Source organism: Neolamprologus brichardi, chromosome 23 (assembly GCF_056152115.1).
Source record: "Neolamprologus brichardi isolate AB-2024 chromosome 23, ASM5615211v1, whole genome shotgun sequence".
Lineage (NCBI taxonomy): Eukaryota > Metazoa > Chordata > Actinopteri > Cichliformes > Cichlidae > Neolamprologus > Neolamprologus brichardi.
In genome coordinates this window covers 3,599,989-3,619,077 of record NC_142125.1, presented here as the reverse complement: position 1 = coordinate 3,619,077, position 19,089 = coordinate 3,599,989, and the positions used below count along the sequence as shown (strand labels likewise).

The 19,089-nt window shown below is 42.1% G+C and overlaps 1 protein-coding gene across 1 annotated transcript in view; it reads right to left on the bottom strand.

The window, feature by feature from the left end:
• tle2a (TLE family member 2, transcriptional corepressor a) overlaps positions 1–18,885 on the bottom strand; it is a 40,347-nt gene extending 21,462 nt beyond the window's left edge. Inside the window, exons 1-2 of the mRNA XM_087835978.1 lie at positions 18,311–18,885; positions 6,104–6,267 (exon numbers count right to left, since the gene is read on the bottom strand). Coding sequence (XP_087692104.1) covers positions 6,104–6,267; positions 18,311–18,334 — 188 coding nt within the window. The 5' untranslated portion in view covers positions 18,335–18,885. The remainder of the gene's footprint in view (positions 1–6,103; positions 6,268–18,310) is intronic.
• Between the last annotated feature and the right edge of the window lie 204 nt (positions 18,886–19,089).

The following is a 19,089-nucleotide window of genomic DNA, read 5'->3' as shown; positions in this document are numbered from 1 at the left end:
TGCACAAACATACATACCAGGGACCCACCCAACTTGCCAGTGTACTCTTTCATCATCTCTCAAGGGCAAGTACAAGAGCAAACACACACACACACACACACGCACACACACGCCAGGAACTTGTCACACAATAAGAGGCCAACTGTTACCCTCTATGCTGCTAGTCTTACTGTAAAGGCTGGTCTTTTATAACTGTTTCTAACAAATGCACACACAACCACACACTGAATTAAAAAGGGAGAGGTTGCATCGCACAAACCGACCCACAAAAAAAAAGAATCACATTAAGAAACCACAAACCCTCAGCCTGCCCTAAAGCAAATATAATTTTATCATTTGGTGGATGACAGTTAAACACAGGATACCCGTTTTATCCAATTATAACTGTAAACACGCACAAACACAACCTATCTATTTACATGCGCTGTAGAGACGTAGTCAATTCAGGCCCACACGTGGTGGTGACAGTGTATGTAAGTCGACTTAGCACAGATGCAGCAATTCTGACATTATTGGCGTTTTTTGTTTTGTTGTTTGTTCTGCCTTTTGTGCCAGTGAACCAAACAAAAACAAACAAATAAATAAATAAAAATGTAAAAATTATGGCTCATCTTTGAAAATCTACCGAGCCAAAAACCAATGCAGCACAAAAGTAAACACTGGCCACTGGCCACTGCTAAATGCCATCGCATTTGCAGATTGACTGATGACAGTGAACGCATCACGCGTCACCGTATTTGTGCATCTCGACCTTCTAGTAAAGAGCCAACAGGCGTAGTTACATACTTGTGTTTAAGTACAAAGAGGTACAGCAAAAGCTCCTAAAGAAATTAAATATGCTTTATTCAGTGTTCATGCAGCACTGTGTAATATATTGCCTAACAGAAGTATGCAAATGACAGAGTTGCTTAATTAGCGCTACTAATTTTTTTAAACTTATCATTTGTGCCTATTAACATAAATGAAACCGTGAAAAGATTTCAGTCTGAGCACTGTCTCCATATGTCTTATCTCTGAGTTATGAATTATTGTCCAAACAACAAATCATAACCCAGAAATGTTGGATAGAGACGGTTCTTGAATTTTTACCTCTCTGCTCCACCTCAGTGGATTTTAAATCAAACAATCAATTTGTGATTGAAGTGCAGATTTTCAGCTTTAGTTCAAGGGGTTAAGAAGAATCCTTTAAGATGCTCTGTTGCTGCTTGTTTGTGGGTCTGGTTTTTTTATTTAATAAGCGAAAAGCTGCTCTGTGAGGTTGAGATCAGGCGACTGACTTTGCTATTTGATATTGAAGAATATTCCGTTTCTTTTCCTTGAGAAACCCGTGGGTTGCTTTTTCGGGATGCTTTGGGTCATTATCCGTTTGCACTGTGAAGCGTTGTCTGATCGGTTTTTGCAGCTTTGGCTGAATCTGAGCAGAGAGTATATTCCCGTGCACTTCAGAATGCATCCTGCTACTTCTATCAGCAGTCACATCATCAATAAACACTAGTGACCCGTTTCCATGCCATAACGCTGCCTGTGCCATGTGATGTGTCCGATCATGAGATGTTTGTCTTCTTCTCCATATTTGTTAGTGTTCCCTTCACTCTAATTATGAAATAACAAGTAAACAAACCTCACATGGCTATGAAACTGTTTGTCAGTCAATTGTCCAATTGCTTTTGAGCCTGTGTATAAAAATGACCACAATTCTCCAACAGTTTACACAAAATGATGTAAAACCCCTCAAAATTAAAGCTGAAAGTCTGCACGTGTCTCGTGATCGGTCGGCTTTAAAATCCCGTGTGGTCGTGTACGGACGCAAAACTAGAAAACGGTATTTTTGTATAAGGTTCAATAATCAGACGATCGGTTGATTGTGAAATTATTACGCAGCAATGACTGTATGTGCGTCAGTGCCGCTATGTCGTATTTGGGCAGAGATGAGTGGAGGGGCTCTTTAGTGATGAGTGGCAGCATATTAGTGGTGAGTGGAGAGTCTATCTTACTCTGCAGACCACACACGCACACAGAGTTACAATGCAAGCACGTCTGCAGTCACCGAGAACAACGTGTGTGTGCGTTTGTACAGAAAGAAAATTACTGTAATGAGAGCTCTGTGTCAGCAGCTCCTCCCGTCTCCCTTCAGCCGGCTGATTACAGCCTGTTTAGATAGTTAGCACACACACACGCGCGCACATGTACACACACACACACACACACACACACACACACACACACACACACGAGCTGGCCCAGCAATGACCCTCTAATTAATTAACTCTTTCCTTTCTTTAGGTTGCTTAGAAATCTTTCTCACTCGATCTTACCAACCATGTGCAGCACCTAAAAAAAAATAAGGGACACATAAATTTAGAAACGCGCCCTCACCACCCACCCATCCGTCTATCCGCCCGCCTGCACACACAATGCACAGTTTCAGCTCATCAGCCCAAATCCCTTCCCACCATCTCTTTCCTGCCATCTAATCCGGCATCTATCAGAATCTGGCCACTTTCCCTGTGGCCAAAATACACAACTAAGCCTAGCTATTTCCAGACAACATCTATTTGTGTGTGAAGATAATTGGGGAGGCCCGTACATGTGTCTAAGCGTGTTAAGCATATGCATCGGATCGGGAGTCTGTCTGAATGGGTCAGTGTGTTTGTGTCTGTCTCTGTGGGCGTTCAGGTCATGTTTTCCCTGCAGGGTGAATAGTGTACAAGTGGATCTGATTACACGAAGGTGTAGCCTGCAATCAGAAGTGGTTCTGTGGTGCAACCTGTCTGCTGCTGGACTAAACAAGGCCACTGCTAATCATACTGATTGCCACTGTATGTATGTATGTGTGCTCCTTTCAAAAACTGCTGCCAAACTGGTGGGGGGAGGGGGTAACCGAACCAAACAGCTTCCAAGAGTTACTCACTTGTGAGAGGGGCAAGTGGCTTTATTGCACCACTTGCAATGGTAAAGTATTACTTCTAATTTTACTGCACGACAGTGGTTTTATGACCTCACAGTGGCATATGGCTCAAGCGAGGCTGGCCTGCATATTTTGGTTTCTTGGTGATTTTCGTGCACACTAACCCTATTTCCAACATAACTACACATTCAAGGTGGCAGGATTATTTTAAAGGTTTGTTGTATATGACTGCATTAGATTTAGCTTGGTGTGCCTAATAACTGCCTACTGAGATTAGCCCAAGTTAATCTTTAGTGTAATAAAATCACAAAGCAATACATTGTTTTACTTTACATATGTTACAATTAGGGGTTCAACGATACACAAAATTCACGGTTTGTTCGGTTTGATACTTTGGTGTCACGGTTCAATATTTTTTCGATACAAAAAAATGTTCATGCCTTTTTAATTTGTCATTTATTAAAATTATAAATATTTTAACTCAAAAGTACAGTTTTTAAATGTAATGTTGCTGAAACAACAAAGTAATAAAAAATAAATAAATCTATCTGATCGAGAAATCACTCATCTTTGGAAAAGAGAGTTTATTACAGAGAAATGGCTCTTTCCAAAATAAATAAATAGTGGGGCTGGACGGCCAACACGTTAGCAAGCTAACTGCGCTAACACACTAGTTCCCACCCATGTAATTGAGCATTGCGTGGAACATCCAACATACTGTTTTACTTTTGTCCATGACGCGCTTACCTTCAGGGTCATACTTCACATGAAAACCAAAATAGTTCCAAACGCCAGATCTGAATGAGGGTGGGGGAGGTTCAATTTGCCATGTTGCAACTAGCTTAACTTCTGTCTCGCTAGCTTGCTCTGCGCTCAGTGAATCTGTGTTCGACTACTCCGCCTAGGCTGCACCGTCGAGCGCAGATCCACTGAGCTCTCAACACAGACAGCATCATCAGAAGGAAAGTTGATAAAAGAAATTAAAAATTTTTGTATTGTTCGATTAGATAATTGTGATGCTGGCTTTATGGTTAAGTTTGATTGACTCTTCATTGAATAATTCATTTAAAATAACTTTTTTACTCCTAAAAGATAAGCAGTATAGTTGTTTTTAATCTTAAACACAACACAAGCAGCAGCTCAAGTTTATTGCTGTTTGTACGCCAATTATGAGCGAGCCAAACCAGTCATTCCAATTAACAGATTCATCCCCACCTGCCAGATTAAACATGCACCCGACAGATACGTGAGAAGATGTCTGATAACACAAGCTGTTCCACTTGCAGAAACTGTTGCTATTGTTCCAAGCCACGGTTACAGTATTAGTTTTCACTTGTAGTCATATGCAGTGAATTAATCTGCTCTGATTCTTCGTGCACTAAACATCCCGCAGGGCCGTTGGGAGAAACCTTGCAGGGTGGTTAAACAATCTTTCCTGGAAACCTGAACTGAACCCGTCAAAACAACACGCCGACTTATCGAAACTGGACGACGCAGGTCGTGTTCTTAATCACATCATTAATTTATTGTTGATCCTGCTCAGTAGTTCTTAGTACCAGCACTTGCAAGAGGGCGATGCTCCAGGTGTTTTGTAACATGAGGTGTTATGCTAAGCTAAGTGAGATTCAGAGGTAACTCGTGTTCAGTGAATGACTGGATCTGTCGCAGGGACAATGCAAAGAGCGAGTTAGGGGGGCTTGTTGCTGACAGCGATGACAAGGAGATAAACTGCTTTATCCATGCAAACAAACACATCAAAAACATACCATACGGCTTAGATGTGGCCGGCATCATACCTCTAGCATTGCACTGAATAAGGGTGCGTATGTGACAAGACTGGAAAACTGGAGTAAAGATATATGTTTTTACTGGCAGCACATGGTGCCTTCTTCTCACTGCTTGCTTTACCATTTATACATCGTTTACTCCAGTCGGTATTCGTAAAAAAAGTCTCATGACTAAAAAAAATGCTGCACAAACCAGAAGTTAGAGAAACCAAACAGGCATTGCTAAGACTCTAACCTCCATGCTAATTACCGATTTTACATTTATCTTCATCAATGTGACTCTTATGCATCTCCATACAAACTTTATGCGCCGGTTCATAGTCAATAGAAAAAATTAACAGTATATTCGGAAGCAATCCACTGGAAAGTATGAAATTTGTGTGTTTTTTCTCTCTAGATTTATACTTTCGAGCTTGCGGTGAACAAAACAGACAGTGAAATAAGTACAGAAACACATGCAGGCAGTGGTGTGAACAGGGGTAACAGTAGCCGCAGGGGTTAGAGGGGCTGTGGACGGGGAGGGATGGGTGTACAAAAGAAGTTTGAAGTGGGACAGAAAGGGAGGGAGAGGAGATTCTGGCCAGCTATATCAAAGCAGGATGAGAGGAGAAGAGTTGGGAGGCGGGAATGACCCTGTGAAGGTGTGCCAAGAGCACAGAGAGAGGGAGAGAGAAAAGAGGGAGAAGGCTGGGACTGCACAGCCAGCCCAAATCCCACATTCAAAGGCATTCTGGGCACATTCCTGCGCATCAAGCACACCATACAGTCAGGCAAAAAGAGTAGATGTCAAAACGTCACATAGCATTATCTTGCATTATTTCAGCCAGATCAAGTGTGTTTGCATGTGTATGGCATGGGCGACAGAAACAATTCCAGTGTGTCGCCTGGGAATAAAGCTGAGACACTTTACTGCACAGTCATGTGGCAGCGCTGAAGATGCTAATTCTACTATTTAGCCCTCTGCTTTTCCCACAGATAACAGCATGGATGCTGCTGTGATCCAGAGTTGTAGCTCCTCTAGTAAAATAAATCACAGCAGTCATTTAGTGACTGATAAGCTTTAAACTCATATATTTAACACCAAGACAACACCTTCGTGTCACCAATACTCCATCATTTTTGACTAATATCTGAAGCAACCTGTCATCACAAATGCAGCTTCTGGTAAACTGCATTTCCTCAGTCAGACATGAGACGTTTTTAGCAAATATTGGGGGGGTATATTTAAGTGTTCTTATGCAGGCTATATTTAAAGTGTTGTTTGATAGAAAATGTTCCAGACAGCTAGGATCAGTGTTAAAATGTCGTGTAGCTGTTGTCCATTCCAATGTGAAGTTTACAGAGAAGTGATCGTGGTGCGACTCAGACATGAAGCTGCAAACAGTACTGAAAACTGCTCCACACCCACCTGTGGTACTGGGTCTGAAGGAACTGAAACTCCTCCTTGATGCGGTCCAAAGTTTCTGGGTAGGTCAGTTTCAGTGACTGGGGCGTCCCCGAAGCTGCAGCCGCCGCTGCCGCTGCAGCTGCCACCACTGACGCAGAGGATCCCGGGGGTGCCTGTAGAGGTGCCTGAAAATACAAGAAATATTTATTAAAAAGATTGTTGGAATTAAATGTCAAAATCGCGTCGTTCCCGGCGTCCTTGAGGGATTTGCTACAGTGAATGTTATCAAAGAAGCAAAGGAAGCAATAATCGCGAGCACCGTATCTATTCTCACGTCTGTGAGGAGCTGCTGAATATAGAAATACTGTTATTGCCAGATGTGAGCGGGTCAGCAGAATAGGGCGGAGAGACACAAGAGCTTCTCAGCCAAATGAGCACACTTTGTTTAATTGCGAGTCTGGGTAGAAGAAAAAAGAAATAAAGGGCAAAATAGAGCAGCGGGGGTGCAGAACGGGGGAGGAAAAGGACCCCGTCGTGGCCAAAGACCCCTTCCAACCCCTGTGTATGGTCTCTCCTCTCTGCGGGATCCAGAGCAATTAGGAGACTACAACCATAGGGGTAATGCTGCAGGACAGGCAGACAAAAGGGGGCTAAGAGCAGGCCTAGGAGGGTGGTCGGGGCTGTCAGTGCATTTGTCTGTCTGTTTGGCTCTCTCTCAAAATAACAGAGGGAAGAAGCAGACAGCCGGTTCACAAGCTTCATGATTGTCATCTAAGATGTTTATTTTTAGCTTCTAGCACTTAAAAAATTATATCGAACTAAAGCGTAAGTACTAAAACTTACATTTGGTAGACCACAGATTTTACTCTACACAGCGCTGCTTAATCGATACATTTAAAATCTGAAACAGCTGACGATATTTTGCCGTTTTTAAAATCAGGAAGTGTTTTTTGAGCGTTTTCGTGATATAAATGCAGATTTTTTTTCTCTCTTGAAAAGAATAAACCAAAAGTTTGGGCAGTGTTACAATTCCAGCCGGGGCAGACACGACTTGTCTACTAGTGCCACACACATTGTGTTTACCCTGCGGCATTATTTCGTCCTTTGAGGGCAGTAGAAGAGTGCAACTCATTTTTCTCTTATATGCATTCTTAACTGGTAGTCATGTAGCTTTGCTACGTTTTGTCTCGCTGCCTGGGGATTTGCTAGGAAGTACTCAAGTTCCCTGTGCAATGTGGAATATTTATGCTGAATGCAAAGGGAGAAAGCTGTGCTCACACCTGCATTCTGTCAAACCCATGCATATAGCAGACTGTGTGTTTAAGTTAAACACATGCAGGGTTAAACATTTCTGCTTGATTCCATTTTTAACTATATACACTTCCCATCCAGTTCTTCCGGAGACTACATCATATATGCTATCCTGTCTTCCAAGCCATCTGGCTGGAATTTCTCCATTTCTGAAAGTTTTGCATTTATATGAAACAACAAATAAAACCACACTGAAGGGATAAAGTGACTAGATAGACAAAAAACAAACAACTAGATATCCTTCAGTTCCACTTATGCGATGTAGTTTAATTACACCATGCCAATTAGGACATCACAGCGTGTCCAAAAATAATAAGCTGCCCACCTTGTCATCAAATAACCTCAAAGGTTATTTCTCTAAGCGTAGGATTGTGACAATTTTTAATTTGGTTTCAAAAGAATAACCCCACAAATCCTGATGTTGTACAAATCAGCAGTGTCTGTGATGCATTAATGATGTATAATTAAAGGCTTAATTACAACATCGCTCAGCTACAATGCAGCGAAACAGTGTGTAAAAGATGTTAAATAAAAAACGTGCGTGTCCACATGTGTGCGGACGCATGAAAGAAAGATACACCAGGAGAGGTTTGCCAGCAGGTGAAACATTATCTGAGGAAAGGAAATTAAATACTGAGGAAAGACGGGCAGTGCAAGGACAGAGAATAGAGATGAAATTGGGAGGAGAATTTAAAGGGGGGGAAAAGGTAAGACTGATGAAAAGTAAAAAATGGACAGATAAGATGGATGAGACTATTTTTGGAGATGCACAGAGAAGAGGTGAATGAGGAAGAATTTTCTGAAAGGAGATTTAAATGGAGACGAGAAAGGGGGGAGAAATGGAACAAGGAAAAAGGAGAAAAGAGAAGAAATGGAAGGAAAAGAAAAATGGCTGATAGAAGAGGGGCTGTGGCCTCATTGTTCCTCTTTCTTTCTAACAAGCTGCTCTCAATCTGTCGGCCAGATCCCCCTCCTAGAGCACAGAAAGCCACACAAACACGTGTGCGCGCACACTCCGTTTTTCCCTTGCACACTCAAACCCAGTATTACAAACACTCACCCCCACAAAACACACACATTTTGTCAGTCGCACACTCCCCACACACTTTTGATTAAGCGCACACACTCCGCTCATTCTCACGCACGCACGCAGACACACACGCGGAGAGCAATTACTCTTCACAAGAGGAAAAAAGAACACCAAGGCCATGGCCATTTTATAGGACAGTGGAAGGTGTAAGAAAGAGGACTTTTTATCGCTCTCCTTCCTCCTCTACTTCTCTTCAACATATTCTGGACTTTAAAAAAAATATCCCCCATTTTATCTCATATTCGTGTCTTCAAAGGACAGGTGAGAGGAGAGACTGTGCCTTCTTCAAAGAGATAGAAGAAGAAAATAAGGAATCTACCATTCCCCTCTTATGTAAAATGTCAGTCTGTTGGGGTTTTTTGTTGGTTTTTTACACTGATGCACATACAGATGTTGCCTGTGAAACACTAACGCATCCATCCTATCACAGCGTAACGTCTTAACTCCTCTCCACGAACCAGCGCTCTTAGTCTGTCCAAACCCCTGATCTGGCAAACAGCTGAGCAGGCTTAAAAGTGAGAGGTCAGACCATTAAGCTGACCTGGTAACCTCTGGGAATAGATCTAGGCGGGGAGCCTCACCTGATAATCCCACGGTCAGTTATTCCCTCCCTCCTCTGCCGTGTCCCAGGCTCCAAGGCAAACAAGAGACATGCCGTCTGCCCTTGAACAAAGCTTACATAGGCTGAAAATCACTGTTACACAATTACAGGCTCGATCTTTTTGTGTGTGATACAATTATGAAGTCAGGTTCTGTAATGCTGGGCAGGGATTGCGGGAGGTTGGATGGCAAGGAACACGGAAGGACAGCTTATCTCTGTTATGATGAGAGATCGTCTGATTACTCAACTGTTCAGTTAAATCATTATGAAACTCATTCTTGTGTAGAGAGAAAAGTTAAAGTTCGAGGTCCAGGACCCAAACTTGTGACCCCATCAGATTAAATGTATATGCAAACTAGGGCTGCCACGATTAGTCGACTAGTCACGATTACGTCGACTATCAAAATCGTCGACGACTAATTTAATAGTCGACGCGTCGTTTGAAGCTTTGTAAGATCACAAAAGACGCAGGAATAAGTAGTAGGATTTAAGAGTGTAATAACGGACTGAAACAGAAGATGGCAGCACTGCATGTACAAGGATGCCAGCTGCCGTTAAACCCCGAAGAAGAAGAAACTGTGTCCCAGAATTTATAGCGCAGCCCAGCTCAGTTTCCAACAATGGCGGCAGCTAGTTAGTTTTAATATTACTCTTATTATTCTTTCTGGGTCACAAAATAAAGTTTAACATATTTTCAGGCGAGAATGTAGCTGTGTAAACCTCAAATATCTGCTCAGTTTATCAAGACACCACATATTTTCAAAAGCGCTCCGACAATTTCGGAGACGTCTGTTACCCACTAGCTCGATAGCTAGCCGGGGGCAAGGCTCACTAGAGCCGTGAGAACGCCGCACTCCCGGCAAATCATCTTCAAACCCACCGCCATCTTTCGCTACTCAGGTTAAACATGATATATAAGTCACTTGGATAACTTAACAATGTTATTGTTTGGCTTTTTTTAGTATTTTATTTGTTCCTGAGTAAATCGGTTTGGCTGAAATTAAAGTTAGAGTTTTTACACAGCTGAATAAACGTCAAGCAGACAACTGATTATCAGAAGTGTGAGATGCTCGAGAATTTACTCCGATCTCCTGTTATATTTTAGATAGCAAGGAGTTTATTAAACTTCACCGAAACAATCTGCAAATTTTATTAAAATTTAATAAACTATCATCTTGTCTTTATTTTTAGTTAGCACAGACCTTAAACACTTAAAGCTGTAAGCCAATGATAGTTATATAAGAGCAGATGCTGCTGGTGCAATAAGCTGTAGTTTTACGTCCAATAGATGATGATCTGATTAGTCGACTAATCGCAAAAATAATCGGTGGCTAGTCGACTATCAAAATAATCGTTTGTGGCAGCCCTAATGCAAACACACACAGACATATTCGCTGCTAATCTTTGTCAGTACTGAAAAGCCTAGGTCAGTTTCACGGCTTTAAACAAGATCTTTCCTGGAAGAGCGCACAGCCATCCATAAAGACAGATATTATTTAACATCAAACACTGCATCCAAAAATCAAACACAGCAGCATGGCCGTGACAACCCAACAATGTAGCCCGACAGCGCAAAGACAAGCAAAATTATAAACGTATGAATAAAGGAGAAACTAAGCACCCATTAAAAATCCGATGCAAAGGGACCATTGCCAGTGTGGTGTTTTCTGAATTATATCATTCCTGTTTTTATTTGAGTTACCTCAAATTACACCACGAGCAGCAAACCGCTATGACCTCACATCCTTGCTCGAACCCCCACGCTCTCAAACAAACATGTGCAATCAGACTCGCAGATGAGACAACACACCCACACATGACCATTATAAACATTAAATTTTCCACAAGTATTTACAAGCACATATGCACTTCATTGCATTCACACATGACTGCGGCTCCAACGTCAGTATCAGCGGAAACCTGCAAGATGTGTCTCCGTCCTCGCTACTCACGCTGACCTGCAGCGACACAAAATTTGCAAATGGAGCGGAAACGGGGCCGTCGCTGTCATGAGGTAGTTGTGTCCACTCTGAAGAATGCTTTTCACTGTCTTCTTTATAAGGATGCAGGTAATTAGGGAAGGAAGAGATTCCCAGTGGACAAAAACAATAACTTTTTTAAACTCTAGTCTTCACCACTAAAAAAATGTGTTTTTCCATACGCACAATCCAAGAAAGAAAAAATAAAAGATTTGACTTCCACACTGCAAATCCTGAATAGTGCCTTTGCAAAAGAATGCAACCAACGCCAATATTTACACTGCAGCAAAACACGTTCAACTTAAAAATAAGCCTGCTCACAGTAAAACAAGATTAAGAGTCTCAAATAACACTAGCAGTTAGGTGAGACATTCTCCGCACGACAGCGTCAGCAGTTAGCGGATATATTTACCATGTCCACATTCATTGTGTGTTAGCGTGATTACATCAAAAGTACAACTGTTTGCAAAAGAAATGATGCTGTAGATGTAAACAAAACAGAAAGAATGGATTTGTAAATCAATAACACAGCATTTTCTTTAAAATGTCACCATTTTATCATAATTGAATATTATGTGCTGATTTGAACATTTAATGCCAGCAACACGTATCAAAAAAGTTGAAAACGTGGCAAGTTTGTGCAAGGTGGTGCGTGGCCTAGTTTTTTTTAAAAAAAAGCTTTTGTCATATTTTTTGTTTCATAACGTGCCAAATTTCTGTGGGTGGCAGATCTGGGCTGCAGGTAAACCAATTTAGCAGTCTGACTCATACGAGCCGCGGTGTTGTAATAGAAGCAAAACGTGGTCTGGCATCATCTTGGCGAAATAGAAAAGACTGTTCCTTCTTGGGGGTTTTTGTTGTCTTTTAATCAAACCTGTGGGTGCAGCTCCAAATGATGTTTTCAGGAGTGTCCCTGAGACCATGTGCGGACTTCCATTACAGAATCATGCTTTAATGCAGTGCCGTCTGAAGGCCAATACAAATCACAGAAATTCAGTCTTGGTTTTCAGTCTTCAGCCTTGCATACAGAGATTATTCCAGATACGGTTCCAGATTTAAATCCAAATTCTTTGAAACTTTATGCTGAGCAGCTTAACAGAATCACCTTCCTAATAAGCCATAATCTTAATAATAATAATAACTTTATTTATAAGGCGCTTTCAAACAAAGTGCTGTACAACTATTTGAAACTAAAAAGATAAAAAATAAAAATAAAATAAAAATAAAAGCGATACATAGCAATACAGGTAAAAGACACAATACAAGTTAAAAACAGTAAAAATTTAAAAACTAAAAGCCATAGAATTAAGACTTGTAAGATAAGGTGAACAAATGTGTCTTCAGCTTAGTTTTAAAAACCTCCACAGAGCAGCCTGCCTAACATCTTGAGGGAGGTTGTTCCACAGAAACGGGGCACGAAAAGAAAAAGCACGCTCTCCAATTGTCTTTTTTCTGGCTCTAGGAACCTTTAGAAGGCCAGAGTCCTGAGATCGGAGAGCACGGGATGGAACGTAAAGATGTAAAAGGTTGGAGAGGTATGAAGATGCCAGTCCATTTAAAGCCTTGTAGGTGAGCAGCAGGACCTTAAAATCTGCTCGAACCTGACAAGGTAGCCAATGCAGAGATCTAAGAACAGGAGTAATGTGCTCAAATTTCCCAGTTCTTGTTAAAATGCGAGCAGCTGCATTTAAACTCAAAAAGATGCTATATTTCATAGAAAATCCCATTTTGAACATTCAATCTGTATTTCGTTACATAGTATCCAGGCTCTTCTGGGTAGTGGGTTGGAAACGAACTATAGCTGAGATGTACTGAAACATTATAAGTAAGAAAGAAGAGCATATGGCAATATTCTGACTTAATGCCACTAGAAAAAAGTCAGGAGGTCAGGAAAATGATTGAAATCCTTCGTGAGGGGAACAGCAATGTAACAATGTAGTCAATAAATTTGTTTCCACAAATAAAATATATATACAGGAACACAATAACACCAGTGAAAGTCAGCAGGATTCACTGCTGGGGAGGCATAAATGTCAACAAAATTTCATTTTCATCCAGCCAGGACTTAATGAGACATTTCAGGCTGGACCGACACCAAGTGGCGGACCAACCGACTCATCCCTCGAGTCACTCTACTTGCATGACTGAAAAAAAAAAACCCTTGCCAAATATATGTTTAATTGTTTCATCGAATGTCGATCCCTCCGTCTGCCTCCTACAACTGGGAAAATAATTTACTGCTGCCTCCCCTCATATAGCTCATTAGTCAGGCTACTAATTACACCGCTTACCCACAGAGTCGATCAGAGTAAACACCCACCAAGCTCTCTCTTGTTGTGTCTCATCTGAATACCACCAAGGACGCAATGACAATAGGTCTAACCCCGAACAGCATGTCCGAATGCGTATCTGTGTGTCGCCACCCCCACACCTGCTCATCTCTGAGGGCCACGAAACATGTCGATATCCTGTCCTCTCAAAAAAGCTTTTGAAATTAAAGCCTCTCATATGAAATTATTCAGGCATGACTGTCAACATTTGACAGTCATTTGCATTGTTAAAACCGTGTGCGGTGTGGAAGAGAAGTTGCCCCCACACCTCTGGCCCCCCCGCCACCTTCCATCGAGTAGGTCTCGGTGCTGGAGAAACCTGCTGGTAATCTCTCATTGACTTCTCTTCTTACAGGGGAGGGGTTGCCAGGCACCTGTTTCATTAGTGCCGCACATCTTTCTTTCTCAGTTTTCTTCTCTCCCACCACCACCAGCACCCCCCCCCCCCCCCCCCCACCACAACCACCTCCTCATTCCCGTCTCCTTCCTCCCGCAAGCCTCGTTATTCAAATTTCCCTGCTGTCAGCCCACATTAGCAAAGCGCCACAGTTTGCCTGTCAGCTGGCTTAATTGCTGGAGGTGCCTTCTTTTATTAGGTAACCCCCTCAGCTCGTTTGTTCCTTCCGCCGAGACACATCGCCACAACAGCTTGTATAAACCTGAAATCCCTTCAGCCTCTTCTCCTTCATTTTCCTCTACCTTTTCTTTCTCTCTCTAATCACTGGCTGAGCAAAGCAGGCGAGCTGCAGATCGATAGCCACGCTCTCACCATAGGACAACACTGGTGATAAAGAGCAAAAAGCATGCTAGGACTACGGAAGTGGGTCTTGCTTTATGCTAGCTCTGAGGGAGGAGAGCCGAACACTCGTCTCTCTGACCTTTTCTTTTCTTTTTTTGCATTTTACTCTCACTCAAGATAAAATTAATTCAGTAAGAAATACTCCTTGCTTGGTGTTAGTGGATAATAAGGAGATATACAGATGAAAATGCATGCCTCCTTTTGGTCTCAAAAGCAAAACAGTGATTCGAAAATGATGTAGACCTTCTGATTGAAGCAACAACAGCAGCAACGGTGAAAATCTAGAGATGAAAAAGCCAGAATTTAAAAACACATGGCGCGCCTCCTCCAGCTCTCCCATCTATAATCTAAGCCCCTCCTACCAGACAAGCTGGGGCATAAGCCCTAAAATATTTCTGCTGATTTCTGGCCTCACACTGGATTTGAACCCTAGGCTTCCATCAGGCACATCTTAGCCTTTTTCATCATGTTTGTCTGTTATGCTACTCTAGACTAACTACCAGACCTAAAAAATAAAACAAATGTCCTTAGCGGCTCAAGCTTTACTCAACAAACTGTGAAAAGAGAGACCAAAGGAGATCCAGAACTAGGGCTGGGCCACATCATACAATTCACGGTAATACCGATATAATGTTGGGCAACGATAAGAAAATGAAATATCGCGATAGAATATGGGTAAAACACGCATGCGCAGTGCCTTTGTTTTCATACGCACATGGCGGAAAAAGCATGCTGCAGCAACGGAGAATAAGAAGGGCGAAAGCGGATCGTTAAATGAAACAGATGAACCAGAATTGGTTTGTAAAAATGCTGCAGCTTCAGTGGTGTGGAACTGGTTTAGCTTTCGTCTGTCAGATACTCAACAAAGCACAATTATTGGTAGAGCATGCTAGCGGGCCGTTGTTTTTACCGTGTTTTTTTCGAAAATACGGCACACTTAAAATCAATCCTTTGATTTTTCTGAAAATCGACAGAGCCCCTTATAATCCCGTGTGCCTTATGTATGAATTCTGGTTGTGTTTACTGACCTTGAAACAATTTTATGTCGTACACGGCGCTCGGAAATCTGTCAAATATCGGCCAATTTCCACTGGAAATGCCTTTTGGTTAAACTGTCAGCAAGGAATTTGCATTTGCACTGTTAAATTTTTATAAAACTTCAATGCACATAAAAAACAGCTGCTTGTTTAAGTGAAAATACAATGATGGGTTTTTTTTTTTGCACTAATAAAGTTGTTGAGTATTTTGTCTGGTGTCAAATATATCGTCAGTTATATCGTTATCGCAAATTTTCAAATGTATATCGTGATAAATACTTTGGGTCATATCGTCCTGCTCTATCCAGAACTCTAATTCCTGTTGTCCCTGCTCTTAAATGTGCTGGGGTGACTTGGCATCAGTGAGGTAATGAGTTAGGCTGAAAAAGAAAGGCTTTATATTAATCAGCAATAATGTCACCTTCACAGAAGTCTACAATATTTCCATCTAGGATGTTGTGTTAGATTTGCTAACTGATGTCTGTGATTTCTGGAGAGACCTCAGGTGAATTTTCTATCAGTGCATCTAACATTAGCCACTACTAAATGGATAATAGACATTTTTAATCAGACATAATGACTTAAACTAATAGAAACCAACCCTCCTCCCCTTAGACCAGGACATTGCTTAGGATAAAATGGCAGGTAGGTGATTATGTTATTGCCCCAAAACTCTGATAATAAAAGAATCAGTAAAACTCCTGTTTTCTCCAAACAGATGGTCAAGGAATACCTGACATCTAACTAGCCATCCAATAATCATCACATTTATCTTACATGTCATTAATGTATATTAAATGGTTAGGGTCAGTGTAGGCCAGGACACGAGGAGGTTTCCTATTTAAATATATTTTAATATTATGTTTCTGATGTTTTTCTTCTTTGTGTTTGTGCGTGTTTGTGCCACTGTGGCTGATCTGAATGAACACTAATGGCCTAAGACAGCCAGACATGCCTGCCATGACCTATGCACTTCTTTCCTATTCTGTTTTTGGCATCGCTTGGACCCTAAAATAATCTGAAAACAGACACTGAATTCTTCCATGTGGTGTTAATGCTATTTTGGCATAGGGATCTAATTTGTGCACATAATTTTACTTTGATTGGCTGGTGAAAAGTTCAGCCCTGGCATGCAGAGCGTTCATTTTTCAAGATGTGCAAGACTTGTGATTGAAAAGTTCATTTCTGATTTGCTTCTTGCACTGTACAACAGTATGTGCGTATATTTTTTTTGAAGGTAAGATTCATTTCTAGTAGAATATTTGAAGCTCGTGATTACCAAGCACCTCCTGTATTTGAAAGAAGGAAATCAGGAAAGAAGATCTGTTGCAAGAAGCTCTCACGATTCAGGTTATTTTACCTGCTGACTGCCAGATACAACAAAGTCTCTTTATTCGAATGTGAAAATACATGCAGCATTTTACAGTCACCATTTGGCAACTATACATGTCAGAATACGTGACTGCGTGTTTGTATATTATATGGGTCACTTCCTTCAGAGCACACCAATATCCAGTGATGACAGGTTACTGCCAGCCTAGCATTTCAGAGATTAAACAGTTTGCTGGGTTGAGTAGCCCTTCACTCTGAGGTGCAAACAAGAGCCGCTGATGGCCGTAGACTTCCTTATGACGGCTGCCTCACATGGTACCGTTAAGCTCTGCGGAGAGTTCAAATCAAAAGGGACCGCTGTCCTAAACATCCCACCCAGACCCGCCACAGTCTGCTACTCTCACCCTGGGACGCCTGCCCATACATTAAGATGTGGTTTCTTAGCTCTCACAGGAACACAGTGAGGAGAGGCTGGATGAGAGGGATTGGGTTTACAGCGCAAACCACAGACCCACAGGCTGCCTCCTGCCCTGCCTTCCTGCACTCAACTATACTACAAGCACAGCTGCTGCTAGTGTGTAATCTTTCTGCATGTGCTGTATGTTTGGGACGGGGGCTCCAATAATGCTGTCTTTCCTACGAGGAAGTATAGGTTGAAATGCTGAAATAGACACAATGGCAAACCCACAAAAATCCAAACGATGTCTTTCTAGTCTCCACCTGCTTGACTGGATTTGTGAAACGTTAATTACAATGGCGTACACACACATTCCCATGAACTTTTCAATACAAGGGACGTGTATGTCAAAACAGTGTCAGGGGTGGGGTGCAGGGTGGCATGACTGAGGGATGTAGAGGAGGGTTAGGCAAATGAGCAGGTCTTAATTGATACTTCACACAGCTGGAGGACCAGTGTTTATGTATTTCAGCCTGCTCAAAAGCTCTCCACATAAACTCCACTAAAGCAAATTAAACCCATGCAGCACAGATTTCCTGTCCTAACCTTGCAGAAATCTATCTCAAAACACAAACACCTTGTCATTTTCTCTTTTCGTTTATTTTATTTGATTTTTCTTTGAGCCCACGTGCTGTTACTGAGCTCGTTTGGCACTAGCAGTTATCTTCTTGAAAAGGGTTTATAGTTTCCAGCATCACATCGGTAAATCAGGGCGATGAATCACTTGATATGATGGGAGGGGAAAAAAAGCAAAAGCCGAATTTGTAAAAACAATGAGTGGCACTTGAGAAGGGCAGGCCATTAAGGGAAGGTGACATGCCAAGCTGACTCACTTCCCCCCTCATGGTTCACGAGGAAAGCAGAAACAAACACACACACTTCATCATCTGGGTCAAGTCCACAATAGTATGGAGATGGGAGGCTCTGCGTTTCTGGTGGTGGCCACCAAGGACACGAGATTTACACACAAAGGCAGCGGGTAAAGTTGGACGTTGTGTGAGTGGGGCTTTGCCTTACTGACAACAATCTTCCTGACCTTCATAAGACAAAGCCTACACCCAGCGTTAGTAACGAAGGCAAATAATATATGTTCTAGAGAAGAGCCTGAGGAGAATCACACTTTCCATACAAGAGAGTCCCCGGAAATACACACAGAGGACAAAAGACGATTTTGACTCGCACTTTCTCGTTGAGGTTCAAAAAATGTTTCAATCACACTGAATTTAACTGCTACTCAGTCTGATACAATAATCTCAATAAGCGCGTGGTTACATAGTAGCTAGCTTACTTACCGGTGGTCGGTTCTGGGGAAACATTGTAGCCGCCGACTTGTGAGTCTTTGCGTTTATTTTTTTTGTTGTCCTTTTCCCCCCTTTTCGGTGCCCAAAGCTTCGTCGAAAAATACGAGCAGTCGATGTACTATTGTTGGTCTCACAGAGGCATTTGGCCGGATTTCAAAGATAATAGCGAAGCTAGCCTCGACTCGCTCATTCCTCGCTTCAAGACTCCTTTGTTCTGGGTTATATCTCCAACCCCACACCGCACCGCGCTCGACGAGTAGTAAGGACGGGGAGAGGAGGAGAGGGAGAAACACCCGGTCCAAGGAAGCTCTCCTCCAAGTCCTCAACTTCACGCTTCCCAGCAATTACACTGAGGCAAATTGTTTCCCTCCTCTTCGATAAATATATATATAAATATATATATTCGCCGTCTGTAGCGTAAAACGCCAGAGAAGGAAGGGGGAGAAATGTGGTTCGCTTGTGGCTTCGGAGACGGACACACCACCAGCACACTGAATGCAGCCGCAGCCTCTTTTGTCTCGCTCGTTGGCCTGCACTCTTTTCACACAACACTCCCAGTCCCTCACTTCTCTCACTCCCCCTTGCTCTGATCCTCAATGGGACATTACATATGAGTAGCTTTCTTTGAGGAAGGGGGGGCTGGGGGAGAACCTTAAGACACGGTTTGCTTCACAATTATCAGCCTTAAGATTTTCTATTGTTCTTTTAACAGAATGAAATATTGCACATATAGTCTATCCAGGATATAAATAGAGGGCAAATCAGAGCAT